The 21,541-nt window shown below is 40.0% G+C and overlaps 1 protein-coding gene across 1 annotated transcript in view; it reads right to left on the bottom strand.

Annotated features, from left to right (window-relative positions):
* Positions 1-21,541, bottom strand: part of PCCA (propionyl-CoA carboxylase subunit alpha) — a 427,069-nt gene that overhangs the window by 194,095 nt on the left and 211,433 nt on the right. The window contains exon 17 of the mRNA XM_004704279.2: positions 10,206-10,316. Coding sequence (XP_004704336.1) covers positions 10,206-10,316 — 111 coding nt within the window. The remainder of the gene's footprint in view (positions 1-10,205; positions 10,317-21,541) is intronic.

Genomic DNA, 21,541 nt, shown 5'->3' with positions numbered 1-21,541 from the left:
AAATTTGAGATTAAAAACATTTATATTAGAAAAGATTTAATGCAGCCCTAAAAACAGGCAGTTGCCTATGAACAGTGCCTAGGCTGTCTGGACAGATGGGAAGCAGATGGGTAATCCCAAAGGGGCAAAATGACCTGGCCGCAAACATATGGAGAAGATCCTGGATTAACTTCAATTGCCATTTCCTGCTGCCTCTTTCAGGCACATACATCAAGCACTAAAAGATGATACAGTTTAATATATCTAGGATTTGCTCTGGGGAAAATGGGGAAACAGAAAAAGAAGAACCTGGAGAAAAAGAACAGGAAAGAACAGCCATTCAGAACAGAAAAAACTGACATAAAAACAGCACATGAGAATAAAACAAGGGTTAGACCGGTGGTTCTCAACCTTCCTAACGCTGTGACCCTTTTCTACAGTTCCGCATGTTGTGGTGACCCCCCCAACCATGAAATTATTGTTGTTGCTACTTCAGAACTGCAATTTTGCTACTGTTATGAATCGGGCGACCCCTGCGAAAGGGTCGTTCAACCCCCAAAAGGGTCATGTCTCACAGGTTGAGAATCGCTGGGTTAGACATTCAGAATGGCAAGTATAGATATGTAAATGTAAAGTCTTTATAAGCAACATGAGAACCCACAGCATTACCCTGATTGAAAACTTTTATGATTGATGAATCTGAATCCTGACGGAGCTAAAAGAGTGCTGGCACAGGTATTCAAAACCCTCGGGTCAATGCCTGTCTTTACTATTTTACTCAACACTTGGCCTGACTAATTCTTCAAGACTTACATATGAAATGAAGGTCCTTCTAATAATTTATAGCAATAAAAAATAAATCATGTTCATCCTATCTAGTACAAGCATAAGAACTAAAATTTCATGTACATACTGATTACTTCCCTACCAAAAATATATTAACTATATCATAGGAAACTGTAGTACATAGTTTTTAAGTAAATTCCTGAGTTTAAAGTAGGAATTTGGCATTTAAAGCAGAAAACTTGACGATATTTCTATTGCCACTGAATGTATTTCACATAATTACCACAAGAATTCTAAATGCCACATTTCCTATGTGATTTTTTTTACCATATATTCATATATACATACATACACACAGGTACATGTAGGTGTTTTTATATACCTGAATATACACGCATATATAAATGTGCATGCATATGAAATACCACACATATATACACCGAAACAAGAGGCTCTCTGAAGTGCTTCACAGTTGTTTTCTCCATTTGCCTATTAGTTCATACTGTACAATCCTCACAGTAGCATAAGCAAACCTAAGGTAAAATCACATGGCTATCCCAAGAGTCCATTTTACAATTTATTTCATCTTTTAATAAAAGCTTTTAAAAGGCCAAAATATTAGGTCAATAATAGAGTAAATTTGTCACCTAGGTACAAGGGGTTACATACACACACACACACACACACACACACACACACACACACCACACGAAAAAATTCCGCTGGGCAGAGCTTTCATAGTATAAATTTTTTCCCACTAGGCAAGCATCAAGCACTTGCTCTGAGTTAGTGCACCCAGTGGCATCCCGTGGGAAGGTTCTCTCTCATCACAGTGAATTTTTTTTCGTAAAAACACTGCCACTCCAACCTCATTTTTTGTGATGGCTGATTTAAGAGAACAGCGTGCAGCTGTGAAATTTTGTTTATTGCTTGGAAAAAATGCCACAGAAACTGTTGTGATGTTGAACACAGTTTACAAGGACAGTGCAATGGTAAAAACTCAAGTGTAGGAGTGGTTTACTCATTTCAAAAAAGGTGAAATGTCTATTGATGAACCTCACTCTGGATATCTGTCAACTTCTTGAACGATCGAAAATGTCGACTTATAGTGCATTTGGAGTTCATTCCATGGTGTCAGACTGTTAATCATGCTTTCTATTTACAGCTTCTAAAAAGACTGGTAACAGTGTGCAACAAAAAAGGTCTGATTGTGGCAGACAGGGGACTGGTTTTGTCACCACAACAAAGCACCGGCTCACACAGTCATCTCAGTGAGACAATTTTTGGCAAAATCAGCACACCTCTCTTGCCCCACACACCTTACTCACCTGACCCCAACCCACACGACTTCTTTTTGCTTCCTCAAATGAAGAGGGACATGAAAGGACAGCAATTTGATGATGAAGAAGAAGGGAAGAAAAAAACGAGGGAAGTGCTGTCAGCCATCCAAGCAGATGACTCTGAAAAATGTTTCCAAGAATGGAATCGCAGATTTGACAATGTATTCTGTGTAATGGAGAGTACTTTGAGGTGATAATATTGTTTTGTAAAAAAATTTAAATACAAAGCTTTGGGGGAAAAAATCCCAGTTTTTATTTTTAGGGGGTACCCCCTCATATATCATAGATAATTTTAAATATCCCAGATAATCCCTTTTCATAAATACTACAAAACTTTTGTAACTAATAACAAATAATTACTTTGTATCTATTAAGTTTTAGATGCTCAAAATAAAGTGCAACAACATAATTATTTTTTGGCTTCATGAAATCAAGAGATATTAGTGAAATAATCACATAAATATAAAATTTCACCCCTCTTCAGAAAAATGCACTACAGAGGCCAGCAGAGAAGGCAGCCTGGGGAAAGTGGCAGGTCTGCTCAGACCACAACGGAACAAACTAAGAGGGAGAGAGAGGACTGCATCCTGGACCAACAAGCCTCCAGGATGACATTCCTACGGAGCAGTCAATGCACAGAGAGGACTGTAAGGCCGGCCCCACCATGAAACACAATGCCCCTGCACTGACCCACAGCACTACACAGGACAGCACTGGAGACGCAGTGCGGGAATTGTGCCCTGTCTGACCACTTCCCCCCCACCCACCCCCCACCCCCCACACAAGGGTGAAGCATGAAGGGAGTGCCACAAAGCAGCAAGGGGAGCAAAGCAATGAAGTTTCTAAGGAATCCTGAAAATAGACTTCTGACTAGTGGGGGCAGGGCTTGGTACCTCATCAGAGCTGATTGAAAAACAGTCATTAAAAAAAGAAAAGAAAAACATCCATAAGGGTCAGCAGACAGGCCTGGAATTACTTATAGGTGGTTGGGTTTTTCTTTTCCTTTTTTTTTTCCTCTCTCTCTCTTTTTTCCCCTATGTCTATACAAGATAGACAGGATAATCAATCCCAAGGAGAAAACAACAGGACCAACAGTTCTGAGGGGGACAGGGGTGAAGGGGAGGTGGGGGAAAGGAAGGAGAGAGCCACCAAACTCAGGGACAAGGAAACAACAAGAGATCTAAAATTGATGATGATGAGGGCATAGAATACCTGGTGGGATTTGAACAAGTGCAATGTAATAAAGAGGAATTATGGATAGCCAAACGATGATCGAACATGATACAAGATCAAGAGAAAAGTAAAAAGAAATAGAGGAAAGAATTAGAAGGCAAAAGAAATTTATAGAGGTGTGTGTGTGTATATACACACACACACACACACACATATATATGCATGAGTATATGTAAATATATTAATACACAATAGCGGTATAGGTCTATGCACATATATTTATATGTTAAATATCAAGGTAGCAGTTGGACATTGGACCTATACTCAAGCTCTCCCTCAACACAAGAACTCTGTTTTAATAAGCTGGCATTCTGTGATGCTCACCTTCCTGACATGATTGCTGAAGACAAAATGGGTGCATAAGTAAATGTGGTGAAGACAGCTAATGGGCCCAGCTTTCAGACAATATGGCATCTGAGGTCTTAAAGGTTTGAAGTTAAATAAGCAGCCATCTACCACGGAAGCAACAAAGCCCACCAACATGTATGATCATGAGGTGTCAACAGGATCAGGTATCAGGCATCGGAAGAGCCAAAACAAAGAATCATATCAATGTGAATGGGGGTTGGAGTGGAGACCCAAAGCCCATCTATAGATGATTGGACATCCCCTCACAGAAGGGTCACAAGGAAGGAACGAGTCAGCCAGGGTGTACTATAGCACTAAAAACATTCCTCTAGTTCAGCAGTTCTCAACCAGTGGGTCGTGACCCCTTTGGGAGTCAAAGAACCCTTTCGCAAGGGTCACCCGATTCATAACAGTAGTAAAATTACTACTGTAGCAACGAAAATAATGTTATGGTTGGGGGGTTTCACCACAACCCTTTAATACACCACCCTGTATTAAAGGGTCGCGGCATTAGGAAGGTTGAGAACCACTGCTCTAGTTCTTTAATGTGTGCACCCCGCCACACACACTATCATGACCCCATTTCTACATTACAAACCCAGCTAGATCGGAACATGTACATTGGTATAGATAAGAGCCCTCGACAAAAGGAATTCAGGACAGATGAACCCCTCAGGAACAGTAATGGGAATGGAGATACCATGAGGGTAGGTAGGGGAAAGATGGGGAGAAGGAGGAGAAAATGGGAACTGATCGCAATGATCAAAGTATAGCCAACCCCCCCAGGGGGATGAACAATGGAAGCGTGGGTGAAAGGATACAGCAGATGCTATGATATGAAAATAACAATAATTTATAATTTATCAAGGGTTTACAAAGGTAGGAAAGGGAGGGGGGAAATAGGAGCTGATACCAAGGGCTCAAGTAGAAAGAAAATGCTTTGAAAATGATGGCAACATATTCACAAATGTGAGTGATACAATTGATGTATGGATTGTTATACGAACTGTAAGAGCCCCCCAATAAAATGATTTTTTTTTTAAAAAGAGCTATAGGAAAAAATATATATATATAAAATTTCAATCACATTAAGATAGAATTTTATTTCATATTTTTAGTAACCCAAAAATTCATAATAAAGAACTTGATATTTCATTAGGATTCATTTTAGATAAAAAATTGAAGACATTCTTCATTTCCCTGGGAACCAATGATAAAACTCTCTAACACTAGCATTTGAAAGAGCGTTCTAATCTGTCACCTTTAATAGGCCATAGGGAAACCATGTATTACAAATTATAAGGTGAGAAAGTGCTCTGTAAATGCCATATAATGCCATATAAAGTTGGCCTTACAAACCAAAATCAAACTCACGTCCATGGAATTGATGCCAAATCATGCAACCCATACGACAGGGTAGAAGTGCCCTACTAGTTTCTGAGACTGTTCCTCTTTCTGCTCCCATGGTTTCAAACTCCAGACTGTTTAGGTCACAGCACAACTTGTAAGTACTACGCCACTATCGTCTCTTACTCTGACCTTAGTCCCTATTAAAACAAAAACCAAAAACAACCACCACCAAAAAACAAACGAGAAGCCATCAAGTCCAATTCCAACTTACACCAACCCTATATAGGGGTTTCAAGGATTTGCAAATCTTTACAAGAACAGAACTGCTGACCTCCTGGTTTGCAGTCCAATGCTTACTCACCAGGACCACCAGGGACCCTTTAGTCTATGTGTAACTCCTAATAGGACTACACAAGTCACTTCATACATTAAAACACTTGAAATAGTTATAGGAACCATTTGAAACATATAAGGGAGTATCTAGTCTTCATATGAGGGAACTCCAAAAATTTTGTGGAAAAATGGAACTAAGAGATAATATAATGTTTGCATGAACTTTTGAAGCCCCCTCATATATTCCCAAGTCCATTAAGTATAGAAATGTACCGTATATATATTTGTGTATAAGACGAGTTTTTCAGCACATTTTCTGAAATCATTTTATTAGGGGCTTGTACAGCTCTTAACACAATCTATACATCCATCCATTGTGTCAAGCACATTTGTACATTTGCTGCCATCATCATTCTCAAAACATTTGCTTTCAACTTGAGCCCTTGTATCAGCTCTTCATTATTTCCCCCTCCTTCCCAACCTCTCCCTCATGAACCCTTGATAGTTTATAAGTTATTATTATTTTGTCATGTCTTACACTGTCCAACGTCTCCCTTCACCCACTTTTCTGTTGTCCGTCCCCCAGGGAAGGGGTTATATGTAGATCCTTGTAATCGGTTCCCCCTTTCTACCTCACCTTCCCTCCATCTTCCTGGTATCCCCACTCTAATCACTGTTCCTGAAGGGTTCATCAGTCCTGGAATCCTTGTGTTTCCCATTCCTCTCTGTACCACTGTACATTCTCTGGTCTAGCCAGATTTGTAAAGTAGAATTGGGATCATGATAGTGGGGGGAAAGAAGCATTAAAGAACTAAAGATAAGTTGTATGTTTCATCATTACTACACTGCACCCTGACTGTCTCATCTTTTCCCAACAACCCTTCTGTAAGGGGATGTCCAGTTGCCTACAGATGGGCTTTGGGTCCCCACTACGCATTCTCCCTCATTCACAATGATATGAGTTTTTGTTCTTTGATGTCTGATACCTGATCCCTTCGACACCTTGTAATCATACAGGCTGGTGTGCTTCTTCCATGTGGGCTTTGTTGCTTCTGAGCTAGATGGCCGCTTGTTTATCTTCAAGCCTTTAAGACCCCAGATGCCATATCCTTTGATAGCCATGCACCATCAGCTTTCTTCACCACATTGGCTTATTCACACATTTGTCTTCAGCAATTGTGTCAGGAAAGTGAGCGTCATGGAATGCCAGTTTAATAGAACAAAGTGTTCTTGCATTGAGGTAGTACTTGAGTGGAGGCCCAATGTCCATCTGCTACCTTAATACTAAACCTATATATATATACACACACAGATCTATTTCCCCAACATCATATATAAATATATTTACATATGTACATGCCTGTATTTATTTTATTTTTTTTCTGAACCTGAACTCCCCATGCCTGTATTTAGGCCTCTATAAATGCCCTTTGCCTCCTAGTTCTTTCCTCTATTTCCTTTTACTTTCCTCTAGTCCCACTGAGTTAGTTGATTGTGCCAGCCTGGCCGATAATCACATGTGGTGCTGGTTGAAAGGCGGAGGGATAAATGGGTGGTGAAGTCTCGCCTTTCTAGTTCTCGGGTCTCTTGTTTTGTGATGGTTGTATCGGGTGCAGCTGCCTTAGCAGTTCCCTGCTTCAGCTTGCAAGATTGACTTCCTACAAGACATCCCCAAGGAGAAGCCGCATGGATCTATCCCGATGCAGCCCTGGGTGCTGGAGCAGCCGTGTGGAGACCCTTGTCAGTGCTGAGATGCTTACACATTCACGGACTCAGCTTTCCTCCTGCAGTTGGCATCATTGCCTTTGTTTTGTGAGGTGGAGGACTTTGTGGACTGGTGTTGGGTTAATGGGTTAATGTTGGACTTGTGGGCTTGGGCAGCATTGGGTTGGGATGTTTTCGTGATGCACCTTTTCTTTACATAAAACTCTTAATCATGAGTCACTGTGGATTTGTTTCTCCAAAGTACCTAGACTAATACACCCACTATCATGCTCAGCCTGCATTTGGGTTTCAGTAACTCCTCTCAGTTATATTACCCTTGATCAAGGCCTACCAGGCCTCTTACACCCTCCTTGCCACCAATTTTGGATCACTTGTTGTTCCCTTGTCCCTGGGATGGTCAACACCACTTCCTTTCCCTACTTCCCCCTTCCCGTGTCCCCCGGAACTGATGGTCCCGCTGTTTTCTCCTCCAGATTGTTCATCCAGCCTATCTTATCTAGACAGACCTGCAGAGATAATAATATGCACAAAAACAAGACAGAGCAAAACATAGCAACAAAAGAAAACAACAACAACAAACCAATGACACAAAAAAGAAAAGCCTGTAAACAGTTCAAGATCTGCCCACTGGCCTTTAGGGGTGTTTTCCAGTGGAGTCTGAATGGGTGCCACACCCTGGCCCCAAAGTCTATTTTTGGTACTCCCTCAGGACTTCCTTGTTCTGCTCCACTTGCTGTTCTCTTACACACCCTTAGTGTTTTGCCTAGGTGTAGTGGGGTGAGATTAGGTGCAATTCCCACACTGTGTCTCCAGTATTGTCCCATGTAGGGCTATGAGTCAGTGAGGGATGTTGTGTCTCACAGTGGGGCCGGCCCTATGGTCCTCTCTGTGCATTGGCTTCTCTGAGCAGGGATATTGTCCTCAAGGCTTGGAAAGGCCAGGATATCACACATATTTAATGCAGTTTTTGTGGTAAAATTAGGTGCTTTGGCTGATATTCGGGTCGGCTGATATTCGAGTATATACAATATATAGTGGCTGCAAAATAACATTTCTGTTGAGCTGGAGGCAAATACTATAGGTTTCTTAATATCACATCTTAATCATGTTTTCAGTACTCTTCTACTTTTCACTGGATGAACAATTTTTCAATAGGAAACACTCACTGATAACTTTGCCTTTTTTAAAAATAGTATATATGTACTCATAAAATAAAGTAAATATAAATTAAAATAAGGGGACGGATTTGCAGTGGATGCAACAATGGGCACACATATAACCATGTGAGGATAGTGCAGGACCAGGTAGTATTTCCTTTTGTTGCATAAATGGTCGCTGTGAGCGGAACTGATTCAATGGCACCTGAGAACAACAATCATAAAATAGAGTCCCTAGGTAGCATGGCTCAGTTTTTGACTCCTATTGAAGTTAGCCCACCAAGTAGTACTTTGAAGGGCAGGCTTACAGATCTGCTTCTGAAAGTCACTGCCTTGAAATCCCTATGGAACGCTTCTCCTCTGCACACAGCAGTCTCGGTGAGCCCACATGACTCATGGCAACTAACAACCACAGGTACAAAGGATTCAAATCAGGGGTGGCATTTCACATTTCATTCTTTCATTAGTCCAAAGTGTCATTTTTCAAAATTGAAAGCAGCCCTTCCTTAGCCATTATCATTTTTATTGATAGGGGAACATCTACTTTTCTGAGTTGTTTTTTTTAAAGAGCGATTTTTCATGAGACATAGTTTATCATGAAATGAATTTTTAAAAACTCAAACTCACTGAGTTAATACTGACTCATATCAACCCAAAAGGACTGTGTCTATGGGTTTCCAAATAGTTCCTGCATCTATTGATTTCAGTAGGGATACAAATCTGAATGGACTCTCAGAAATCAGAAAACCAGATAGGCTAATATTCTGTCCAAATGCACTGCCCCAAACCAATGAACTTTGGGAATATTTCATCTGATTGAATTCCTCACTCAAAATAATAACAGGCTCTCAGATTCATGATCTTACTGCTGGTGGTGGTGGTGGTGGGAGCTGCTGAGTCAGTTCTGTCCACAGGTACAGCAGACCCAAACGCTATCCTTATATGTAAGACAGCAAAGCAGGGCCTGTCCTGTGCCACTTTCCCATCCGTTACTCTATTGAGCACTATTGCAGCAACGATCTCAACCCATCTTTCTTTTTAAAAAGTCTAACAGTTTTATTCGCTTATCATACAATTCAAAAATTGAAGCATATTAAATAGTTGTACAATCATCGTCACAATTTTAGAACATTTCCACCTTCCTTGTACTCATTATAGTTATCTCCTCATCCCCACCACACACATATGCACGCACACACACACACAATCTGCCATAACCCTACAAAACTATGAATCCAGTTTTGCCATAACCCTACAAAACTATGAATCCAGTTTCTGTCTCTATAAACTTACCTATCCCAGATCTCATATAAAGAAAAATATTAACAAAATTTAAATGGAAAAAAACTCAATAGAAAAGAAAGCAGAAAGTAATAAAAACTGGAACAAATTTAAAATGGGTCAAAGGGAGAATAAATAATAACATGTTAAAATTTAACCTAACTGCATCTGCATTAGGAGGCGTGGTGGCCTAGTGGATATGAGTAGGGCTGTGATTCACAAGGTCAGCAGTTCGAAACCATCAATCACTCCAAGGGAGAAAGACAGGGTTTTCTAGTCCCATAAACAGTCTCAGAAACTCACAGGGGCAATTCTACTCTTTCAACATGAACTCAATGACAGTGAGTTAGAGTTAGTTATATCTATATTCGTTCACTTTCCAATGCCCTCTATCTGATAGCAAAGCTACTCCCATCCCTTCAACCTATCTCTTTGACGATTTTCTACTTATTCTTTGTCTGAAATGAAATACTCACTCAGAAATATTCAAAGTTATCAACGTCAACAGTCAATAATGCCTTAAATCTATTAATGAATAAAATTCAGGTCAAAGACTTTAATTTCCTTATATGTCACACGTATAAAATATACATATACATATATACAATTTCACTCCTATGATAAAGTGTGCAAATAATTTTAATACATTAAAATACTCTCAACATACACAAACCTTTAAAGCCATCAGGATATACTTCGGAAAGAAATTTAGTGTTGATGTCCCCTTGTATGAAGCGTGAGTGGATTATCACCTCTCGAAGTAAAGAAATATTATGTGTAACACCTAAAAAGAAAATGATATCTGATCAGTTGGAGAACAATGAGTAAGTTGAAAATCCAATTCTTATAATCTGGAGCTTCACCATAAATATTCTACAATCTAGAAAGAACTATGCCATATGATTTAGCTCCATGGTTTCAAATAATATGTTATCTGGAATTCCAGTAACACTAAATCATTAAATATAAACTTGAAGAGCTTAAGCTTTTCCTGGCAGTTGAATAAGGATAATAAATGCCTTTTTAAATAATAATGGTAGAACAACTGGATACCCACTGAGGGGAACTGAGCCTCAAACCTAACACCCATACACAAAAATTACATTGGATCAGAAGAATATTTAATGTAAACCCTAAAACTGTAAGACTTCTAAACACACACACACACACATTAGGTCTTTAGGTAGTATTTAAACACCAGGAATAACTAAAGAAAATAGTCTAATTATTCCGCATCACAATTGAAAACATCTTCTCCTCAAAGAATATATTTAGGGCAATGAAATGGCTTGTGAGAGAGAGGGGAGTGGAGAGGGAGGGGAAAAAATGAGGACCTGATACCAGAGACTTAAGTGGAGAGCAAATGTTTTGAGAATGATGAGGGCAATGAATGTACAAATGTGCTTTACACAATTGATGTATGTATGGATTGTGATAAGAGTTGTATGAGCCCCTAATAAAGTGATTTTTTAAAAAAGGCAAGTCAAAGACTAAGAAAAATACACCACGTGTGTTGGACAAGTAACCTCCACCTGGAATGACAGGGCAGCAAATTCTTAATGTGGCTCTTCTAGCCAGAGCCTCTAGCTTCCCCCAAACCACCTTTCCCTGCAGGGGGCTGGGTCAGCGAAGGTGGAGCAAGACTGTGACAGGATTCACCTGTGATCGCTTGTTAATAGGCTTTATTACGATTACATCCTACTAAGTATAAAAATGAGAAGCAGGAGGGGGCTCTTACTACCAGCAAGAGCCAGGAGTGGAATGTGTCCTCTGGACCTGAGATCCCTGCACAGTGGACTTTCTTGATCCTAGAGAACTGCTTTTCCACCTGAGGAGTTAGCAGAGCAGTCGCAGCAGCAGAACCGGAACCAGAACCAGAGCATGAGTCGCAGTGGTAGACTTCCTAGCCCACAGAGCAAGTAAAGAAGATGGGCAAGAAAGCGGTTTCTGGAGGGAGTTTCCTCTGGGACCTTACTTGAGGGAGTTGCCCTACCTATCCTACACAGGTAGAGTTGAGAGCCTTCCGGTGGAGGCTTACTGGAGGGGCGTGTCTCTGGGCACTTCACCAGAGAGTGTGGTTGGAGGCCCCTGGAGCTTGGGATGAAGGCCTTCAGGTTGAGGTTGACAGCAGAGTGGCACACACTTTAGGCATTTATTAGCGGCCCTGAAAGAACTTTGTAACATATCTGACTAAATAACAGTGTCCTAGCATTTCTCACCTGCATTGTAATCTGCTAACATCCTAAATAAACCCTATTATTATGAGCACTGTCTGTGAGGTCTATGTGGCTATTGAAATGAATTATAGAACCTCATAAAATAGAGATTGAGAATGAGAAAGAACACAAGAACATATTGAAGGAGCTTCAAAAGGTTTTGGGGAAATCTCCATTATTTTTTTATTCATTTTTCCACTAAATTTTTAAAAGTTCTTCCTAAAAAGAACACTCGCAAACAATGATGAGGACGTAGAGATGCTGGTGGTGTTGGAGGAACAGTAATCTAGCTGAGAGACGGGTGAGTGTGATGGTGGGGTAGGAGTCAGGTAAAAGGAAACAGAGGAAAGATCTAGGAAGCAAAGCTATGGATAGAGGTTTAAACATAGGTGTGCACTTATGTAAATATATTAATTCATTAAAATAGAGGTATTAGCCTGTGTGCATATATTTATATGATAATATATTGGGAAGTGAATAGACTTTGGGCCTCTGCTCAAGCCCACCCTCAATGCACGAACACTTTGTTCTAGCTACCTGTCATTCTGCGATGCTGACCCTGAAGACAAAATGGGTGCATAAGCAAATGTGGTGAAGAAAACTGATGGTGCCCGGTTATCAAAAGATATAGCGTCTGGGGTCTTAAATGGATTGAAGTTAAGCAAGCGGCCATCTAGCAGAGAAGCAACAAGCCCACATGGAAGAAGCGCACTGGCCTGTGTGATCCTGAGGTGTCGACAGGATTAAGTATCAGGTATCAGAAGACTCAAAACAAACAAACAAAAAAACATTTTTGTGAAGAGGGGGTTGGAGCAGAGACCCAAAACCCATCTGTATACAATAGGACTTCACCTCACAGAAGGGTCACAAGGAAGGGACGAGTCATCCAGGGTGCAGTATACCACTGATGAAACACACAATATTCTTATGATTCTTGGAGGCTTCCTCACCCCCCACTATCATGACCCCAGTCCTGCCTTTCAGGTTTGGCTAGACCGGAGCATGTATACTTGTTCAGATAAACCCCCCAGGAATAGAAATGGGACAGCAATACCAGGAGGGGAGGGGGAGGGGGGCCATAGGGGAGGAAGAACAAACTGATTGCAATGATTGATGCATTAATACCACCCCCTCAGGGGGACATAGAATAAAAACATGGTTGAAGGAGACAGCGTTGGTGTAAGATATAAAAACAATAATAATTTATAATTTATCAAGGGGTCATGAGGGAGGGAGGGAGGGAAAAAGAGAAGCTGATACTGTAATAGTCTGGGTACTTTGGAGAAACAAATCCACAGCAACTCATGTATAAGAGAGAGTTTTATGTAAAGAAAATGTGCATCACGAAAACATCCCAACCCAATGCTGCCCAAGCCCACAAGTCCAACATTAACCCATTAACCCATTAACCCAACACCAGTCCACAAAGTCCTCCACCTCACAAAACAAAGGCAATGATGCCAACTGCAGGAGGAAAGCTGAGTCAGTGAACAAACAAGCATCTCAGCACTAGCAGGGGTCTCCACACGGCTGCTCCAGCACCCAGGGCTGCATCAGGATAGGTCCATGTAGCTTCTCCTTGGGGATTTCTTGTAGGAAGTCAATCTTTCAAGCTGAAGCAGGGAACTGCTAAGGCAGCTGCACCCGGTGCAACCATTACAAAACAAGAGACCCGAGAACCAGAAAGGCGAGGCTCACCACCCATTTATCCCTCCGCCTTTCAATTAGCCCCACATGTGATTATCGGCCAGGTTGGCACAATTAACTAACTCAGATACCAAGGGCTCAAACAGAAAATAAATGTTTAGAAAATGATGATGGCAACATATGTACAAATATGCTTCATACAATTGATGTATGGAATGTTATAAGAGCTGTAAGAGCCCCCCAAAAAATTATTTTTAAAACTAAATAAAATAAAGAACACTTGCAAGCCAACAAAAGGTCAAAATATTTGAACATGCATTTTAAAAATGAAGACAAAGAAATGGCTAGTTAGCACATGAAAAGATGCTCAATATTGTTTTGGTTGAATTGTGGCCCCCAAACGATGCTTTATAAATCCTAAACCATATACCTGTGGATCTAATACCATTTGGGAAGAGTTCCTCTTGTTTTAATAAGGTATATCCAGGTACGGGGTGTCTTAAACCAATTATGTTTGAGACAGAAAAGATCAGATTAGGCTCAGAAGACAGGTAGGACAGGAAAACCAGCACCACCGGAAGATGAAGGGGACAGGCAGTTCCACAAGCTCAGGAACTCCCAGGATGGCTGGCTACGGAAGCTAAACAAGGATGTTCCTGGAGCAGACAGGAAGCGCTTTCCCTCAGAACTAGTACCTCACATGTGGCCTTTTAACCTCCTACATTATAAATAAATAAATAAATATTAGTTAAGTCCACCTCTTGTAGTAATTCTCTTAACAAAATACATTAAGATTCTTACTCAGCAATTTAAGTGCTTAAAAGTAAAAGGACTGCTTATATCAAATGACGATGAAGATGTGGAACAATAGTTGTTATAAACTATGGTGGAAACATAAACTGATACAATCACTTTGGAAGAGTTTGGCAGTTTCTTTAAAAATTAAGCACTCGTTATTTGACCAAGTCATTTCACTCTTAAGTATTTACCCAAATTAAATGAAAACATACGCGTGGGTACCCCCCCAAACTCAGAATCCACCCCCCACCCTCACCAGGCTATGTATTTAATTTTTTTACAATACAACCTTCAAAGTACTCTCCATTACACTGAATACATTTGTCAAATCTGTGATTCCATTCTTGGAAACATTTTTCAAACTCATGTTTGGATAGTTGACAGCACTTCGTTTTGTTTTGTTTTGTCTTCACCTCTTATACATCCTCAAATCGCTGTCCTTTCATGTCCCTCTTCATTTGTGGAAAGAAAAAAAAGAAGTTGCAAAGAGCGAAGTTAAGTGAGTAAGGTGTGTGGGGCAAAAGATGCATGCTGTTTTTTGCCCAAAACTGGTGCAGTGAGATGGCTGCATGAGCTGGTGCATTGTCGTGGTGGCAAAACCAGGCTCCAGTCTGCCACCAATCAGGCTTTTTTGGGCACACACTGTTATGCAATCTTTTCAGAACCTCTAAATAGAAAGGTTGATTAACAGTCTGACCTGGTAGAACAAACTCCCAATGCACTATCCCTCTCACATCCAAAAAACAAATTAGTATCATCGTGATCTTGGATTTCAATTGATGAGCTTTTCTTGGGTGAGGTGACAATGGCATCTTCCACTGGCTTGATTGAAGTTTGTTTTCAGGGTTGTAAGAATAACATGTTTCCACTCAAAGCTCTTTTTTGCTGGTCAGTCAAAACCCAAGGCACAAGTTTCTCAGCGACCCTTCTCATTCCCAAATTTTCTGTTAAAATTCTCTGAACCAAGCTCCAAGATAGTCCAGATAACTTCCCCATCTCTTCACTGGTCCGCCATAGATCTTCAAGCACAAGTGCACAAATGTTGACATTTTCATCCGCTCGGGAAGTTGACAGACATCAATCGACATTTCACCTTTTTCAAACAAGAAAACCACTCGTACATTTGAGTTTTCCTATAACACTGTCCTTATAAGCTGTGGTCAACATCACAACAGTTTCTGCAGCATTTTTCCCCAAGCAGGAAACAAAATTTCCCAGCCTCAAACTGTTCTTTTAAATTGGCCATTACAAAAAATAAGGTTCAAGTGAAATTTCTTGTACGAAAAAATTCGTAACCTTCCCAGGCAATGCCACTGGATGCACTAACTCAGAGCAAGTTGCTTGTTGCTCACCCAGTGGGAAAAGTACGAACTACAAAAGCTCTGTCTAGTGGAGCTTTTTTCCAGTTTTTTGGGGGTACCCCTTCGTAGGTACACACAAAGACATTATACATAGTAGCTTTATTACCGATAAAACAAAAACTGGAAACAAACTGAATACCCATCAATAGGTGAAGGCATAAAGAAAATGTGGTCTTTCTATACAGTGAAAGACTACTCATCCATGGCAAGAAATGAATGGCTAGTAGATGCAACAGGGATGGATCTCAAATTAAGTATGCTGAATGTGATTCTCACTGAGTTGCACACTTTAGACTGGTTGCAACAGCAGGTGTGGGGAACAGAAGGATTTCTCTTAAGTTGTCTCCCCAAAATATATGCCAGACTTAGCTTGAGACTGACTGTTCTTTAGGCAGTGAAAATAGGTCAGAGGTTATTCTCGTTAACATCAGCCATCTAGAGCAGCCAGACTGTATAGTCTGACTCACCCCAAATAGGGCACATTCCTTTCTATTATTGTTTCCTTGAAGCAGTGCCCAAAGACCATCCCCCTCCTGTTGCTTGTATTGCCTGTTACAACAACGCAGGTTGTTGTGAATTGTATTGCCCCTCTCTGTGATGCATGATGCTGTGATGTATCCCCCTAAAGTAATATGATGCATGGTTAGCAATAAATGAGGAGGCCCCCTGGTTCTCGGAAGGTGGCTGGCAGAGGGCGGCTGAGGAAGGAGGGCTGCTTCCCGTGAGGGGCTGCTCCCATGAGGGCGGTGGAAGAGAGGGCAGCTCCCGCGAGGGAGGCGGCTCCTGCTCTGGCAGCCGGGTTCCCCCCACGAGGACCACCAAGCGGGGCGGAGGTGAGCAATGCTACCATGTAATATGTCTGACTGTATTATTGTATTATCTCTTATGCTCTCGATGACTTTAATATAATACTTATATATCTCAACCGTACAACTGTACTTACTGAACCCGTGGGTAGTAGTAGTATTAGCGGTGGGGGCTGGCCCCTCATCCCCCTATAACCACTTTTAATTTAATACTACAAGCAGGTTTTGTGATATATATTTTAACACAAATAAAGTACACTGAATTAAATAACCCTGACAAAAATAATGCACACTCTTTGAACTCATTAATATATCATTTTATAAACTATAAACCAACCTACAGCAACAGAAAGCAGATCACATGTTGGCATGTACACATGTAGAGGAAGAGTAAGCTACAAAGAGATGAGAAAACTTTGGGAAGCAATAGAAATGTTCAACATCTTGATAATGGTGATGATTTCATAGGTCATCACTGATATATCAAAATATATCAAACTGTGAGCTTCAAATAGAAATGAAAGGAGACAAGGAGGGATTTCAAACCCAGGGAAAGCAAGAGTTAGATCATAGGTTTCCAAACTTATTTGGACACCACCCCATTTTCAGGAAAAAATATTACTCAGTACCTTTCCGGCAAATAAAAACTTTTGTACTGCAGCCCATAATCCAGGATAAAATATAGGTGTCTGCATTTGCAGTGCCCCCAGGGTCATTCCAGTGCCATCTGGGAGGTGGTATCACCCACTTTGGGAAATCCTGAGTTAAACAAAGTTTCTGTACTCATAAAATCCTCACTTTTAGAAGAAAAAATATAGAAAGCAAGCAAAGTACAGATTCTAAAACCAGACAGTCCAGATCAACTACCAGACCAACCTCTCTTCTGGGGGAAGTTGTTTAACCTAAGTGTTAGTTTCCTCATAATGAGGGTAATAAAATCTATTCTGCATAATTATCATGATGTTCAAAAGAGATTTTAATGCAGTGGCAAGCACTTACTAAGGTACATTATAATCTTTTTATGAGGAAAAACAAAGGCCCTGTCGTTAAGTAGCTAACAAGCATCAGACAAAATTGTACTGCATCTTAAACTTCAGCCTTGACCTCTCTCACTTCCAATCTCATGTTCTGTAAGAATGAAGCTCCACAAATCTACTTTTACAACTATTTATATCTAGATAGTGCATTCATCCTATAAAGCAGAGTAGACAAATTATGGCCTATAAGCCAAATTTGGTCTGCTTTATTTTTGTAAATAAAGTTTTATTGAAACACACTCTCATTTCTTTACACATTTCTATAGCTCTTTCCATTCTATAAAAAGAGTATTAGTAACAGAAGAGCTTTGGTGGCACAGTGGTTATGCACTGGGACATGAATTCAAGGTCAGCAGCATAAATTCACCAGTCACTCCACAGGAGAAAGCAGGGGCTTTCTACTGCCCTGAAGAATTATAGTCTCAGAAACTCATAGGGTAGTTCCACACTGTCCTATAGGGTCACCATGAGTTGGCATCAAGTCGATGGCAGTGCGCTGTTATTAACAGGCCATATGGTCTACAAAGATAAAATATGGACTATCTAGTTCTTTTTAGCTGTAAACTTTTGCCAACATCTACGCTAACGTACTACTATTGTTCCTATTCTAACAAACTATATATTGAGAGGACTCCCAGCTCTTCTTTTTCAGTGGTAGTGAGGAACCTCCTCTCAGCTTGCTTTTCTCTCCTTTTACTTCTTGTAAAACAAAAAGTGTTACAAGTCACAGCCCGGGAAAACTCCTTATATGGAATCAGGCCACCTAAGAGGCGTTGTTACCATAGGGATGTGGCATTCGGCACTAACTCTCTTTAATTGGCTGATGATACCAGTTCACATCATGGAGGATGATTACATCAATATGTAACTGACAAATTATATTACTACATAAATGTCAAGTCACTGAGAATCATAGCCTAGTCAGGTTATACATATGGTGGGTGAGGAAAGGGACACAATGCAACCCATGAAAGTACAGAGGAGGGTCAGTGTAGCACCAAGGAAACATACAACTGTCCTCTAATTGTTTAATGCTTCCCACCCCCGCACTATAATGATCCCAACTCTACCTTACAAATCCGGCTAGACCAGAGCATGTACATGGGTACAGATAAGAGCTGGAAACACAGGGAATCCAGGACAGATAAAGCCCTCAGGACCGATAATGAGGGTAATGATACCAGGAGAAGAAGGGGGAAGGTGGGGGAAGCAAGGGGGAACAGAACAAAATGATCTACATATAAACCCCTCCCAGGGGGACAGACAACAGAAAAGTGGGTTAAGGGAGACATCGGTCAGTGTAAGACATGAAAAAATAATAATTTATAAATTATCAGGGGTTCGTGAGAAAGGGAGGGTAGGGGAGGGGGGAAAATGATGATGGCAACAAATGTACAAATGTGCTTGACACAACAGATGTATGTATGTATTGTGATAAGAGATGTATGAGCCCCCAATAAAATGATTTAAAAAGAAAGTACAGAGGAGGGAAGGATACCTTTTCAGTATGACTTCTCACTTAAAAGCTAACCGATTTTTGTGCTTGAATACACCCTTCCAGGCATATTTGTATGCATCTCTTTATGCTAAATCAGTGTGGAGGTGGTGATGTGCCACTGAGTCAGTTCTAATTCATAGTTACCATGTGTTCAACAAAGCAAAACACTAAACCATTAGCAACCATATAAAAAATCATACTAAAAATTCTGAGCATCTCTGTTCCTAACTCAAGAGATGTTACTCTACTACTCATAAAAATCAATTCTCAGTCTATTCAAACTATTTCTAAACATTTAGAATATCTAAAATTCAAAAAATATCATTATTTCTATAGCATATATTCAATGGAATAGTGTATCATATATAATGACTTGAAAACGATCTATCATAGTACATGTCCTTAACAAATATACAATATCTCATCCTTGGTCTTCAGATAAGGACCTAATCCATATTCAACAACTAAAATGATTGAGTTTGGTTTTTTTTAATGGTTTTTGTAATTAAGTTTATTTATATGAGGAAAGAAATTTCTGGTGGTCCAACTAAAGCTAACACATTATCGCAACACGTGGCATTTACCTAAGTGGTGTTACTGGGTAAGCAATGGACCGCTAACTGGTTACATGGAGATCCTATGCGTTGGTCACGTTACATTCCAAAATCAAACTCACTGCCACTGAGTCAATTCCAACTCATAGAGACACTAGAGGGTGGGTAGAGCCACTCCTGTGGGTTCTGAGGCTGTATTGCTAATATTGCTATTCTAAGAAAATGCTAGCTCGAAAGGACTCCCACAATTTCTTTCACCTTGCTAGCAGATGTTCAAAGAACCAATTAAGTACATAAAAGCATTTCAAGGTTCCTTAAATAAAATATCATACATGATGATGCAAAACCAAGTCATTAATTGGTTGGTTGTTCTCTTCCCCTCCCTAAGGACTAAATGGCCAAAGGACAGTGACAGAAAATCACAATCCAGGTGCTTCAACTTATCCTGTACATTCGCTCTAAGGTCAAAATGGGAATAATCGGACAATTATTTTATACATAAAACATCAAAGATCAAATGATGACAAATGGGCCTACCAAGAGATATCTGACATACTTTTAAATAATAACACTTGAATTTGGTTTACTTTCTTTTCCATGTCCCAGGAAAGACAAGTCTGTTGACACAGATCCTATTTAAACACTAAGCAGATAGTGGAGGTTTTCTTTGAGAGTTAGTTTATAGCTTCAAGGGTATTCTTAATCACATACTCATAAAAATGATGCCTGGAAGTGTTAGATTGGGAATATAGGATGGCCCCTGCAAAAGTTCACAAGGTCCCATCTGCATGTGAAATCACGACCAGGCCATGGGAGAGAGGACCCCTAGGAGCAGCGTTCTCCTGGCTACCTGCTGGTTCCCAAACACTGGCCAGACATTAGCTGCACACACTGCCAGGATCAAACAGAGGCCAGCAGGCTAACTTCATGGGGACTTAAAAATGAACTCTAACCAAATTCCATTTTTTGCTTTAGACTTTCTTTGTTATAACAAAAGTTCACAATCTACTAGTTTGGAAAAAATGAGTGTGTATGTGTACAACACACACGCACGTTTGACCAATTTAGCAGTTACCAAACCAGCAAATTGTTCTTCCTGATTTGTTCTTCAGGAAAACAAGTTTTAAAAATTCCTTCGGCCCTTTAGTCAGATGAGTGATAAACGAGTGATAAATAAGTAAAAGCCGTAAATGCAACTCGGCTTTTATTCCTTAAAATCAGAGTAAAATATAACATCTAGAGATGAAGGACTGTCACAACACCTATTAAGCTTTTTATTTTTGAAAAATTTTGAACTTAGAGAAAATCTACAAAACCAATACAAAGGATCACTAGAAGTCCTGGGTTACCCAAATACTAACATTTTATCAATTTTACCAATTTTATTTGCTTAATATTTTATATTTATATACATAAACATACATATATATATATATATATATGGCTTAGAAAGTTAACTTGGGTCTGGTGATCTGGTTTTGTTTTTTTTAAACATTTGGGAATAAGTTGGAGACACAATGCCAATTTGCTTCCAAATACATCAATATATTTCCTAAAAACAAGGGAGATTTTCTTATGTAAACACAGTACAATTATCAAAATGAGAAAACCAGCATTAATAAAAGAATCATAATCTAACACACGTATTTTATTCAAATTTCACCAATCCCCTCACCGTAACCAGTACTACGAAAGAATACAGTTTGTCCGGTCCAGGATACAATCCAAGATCATCTTATTTCCTTGTCATTATTGTCCTTGGATCTAGATAAAGATCTGCTTTTTTTTAAAAAAATCATTTTATTAGGGGCTCATACAACTCTTATCACAATCCATACATACATCAATTGTATAAAGCGCATTAGTGCATTCATTGCCCTCATCATTCTCAAAACATTTCCTCTCCACTTAAGGCCCTGCATTAGGTCCTCATTTTTCCACTCCCTCCCCACTCCCCCCACCCTGATGAGCCCTTGATAATTTATAAATTGTTATTTTGTCATATCTTGGCCTGTCCGACAGCTCCCTTTACCCACTTCTCTGTTGTCCATCCCCCAGGGAGGAGGTCACATATAGTTCCTTGTAATCGGTT

This window comes from Echinops telfairi, unplaced genomic scaffold (genome assembly GCF_000313985.2).
Source record: "Echinops telfairi isolate 266 unplaced genomic scaffold, ASM31398v2 ScPeMD7_7467;HRSCAF=8505_0, whole genome shotgun sequence".
NCBI lineage: Eukaryota > Metazoa > Chordata > Mammalia > Afrosoricida > Tenrecidae > Echinops > Echinops telfairi.
This window is presented reverse-complemented; position numbering and strand designations above follow the sequence as displayed.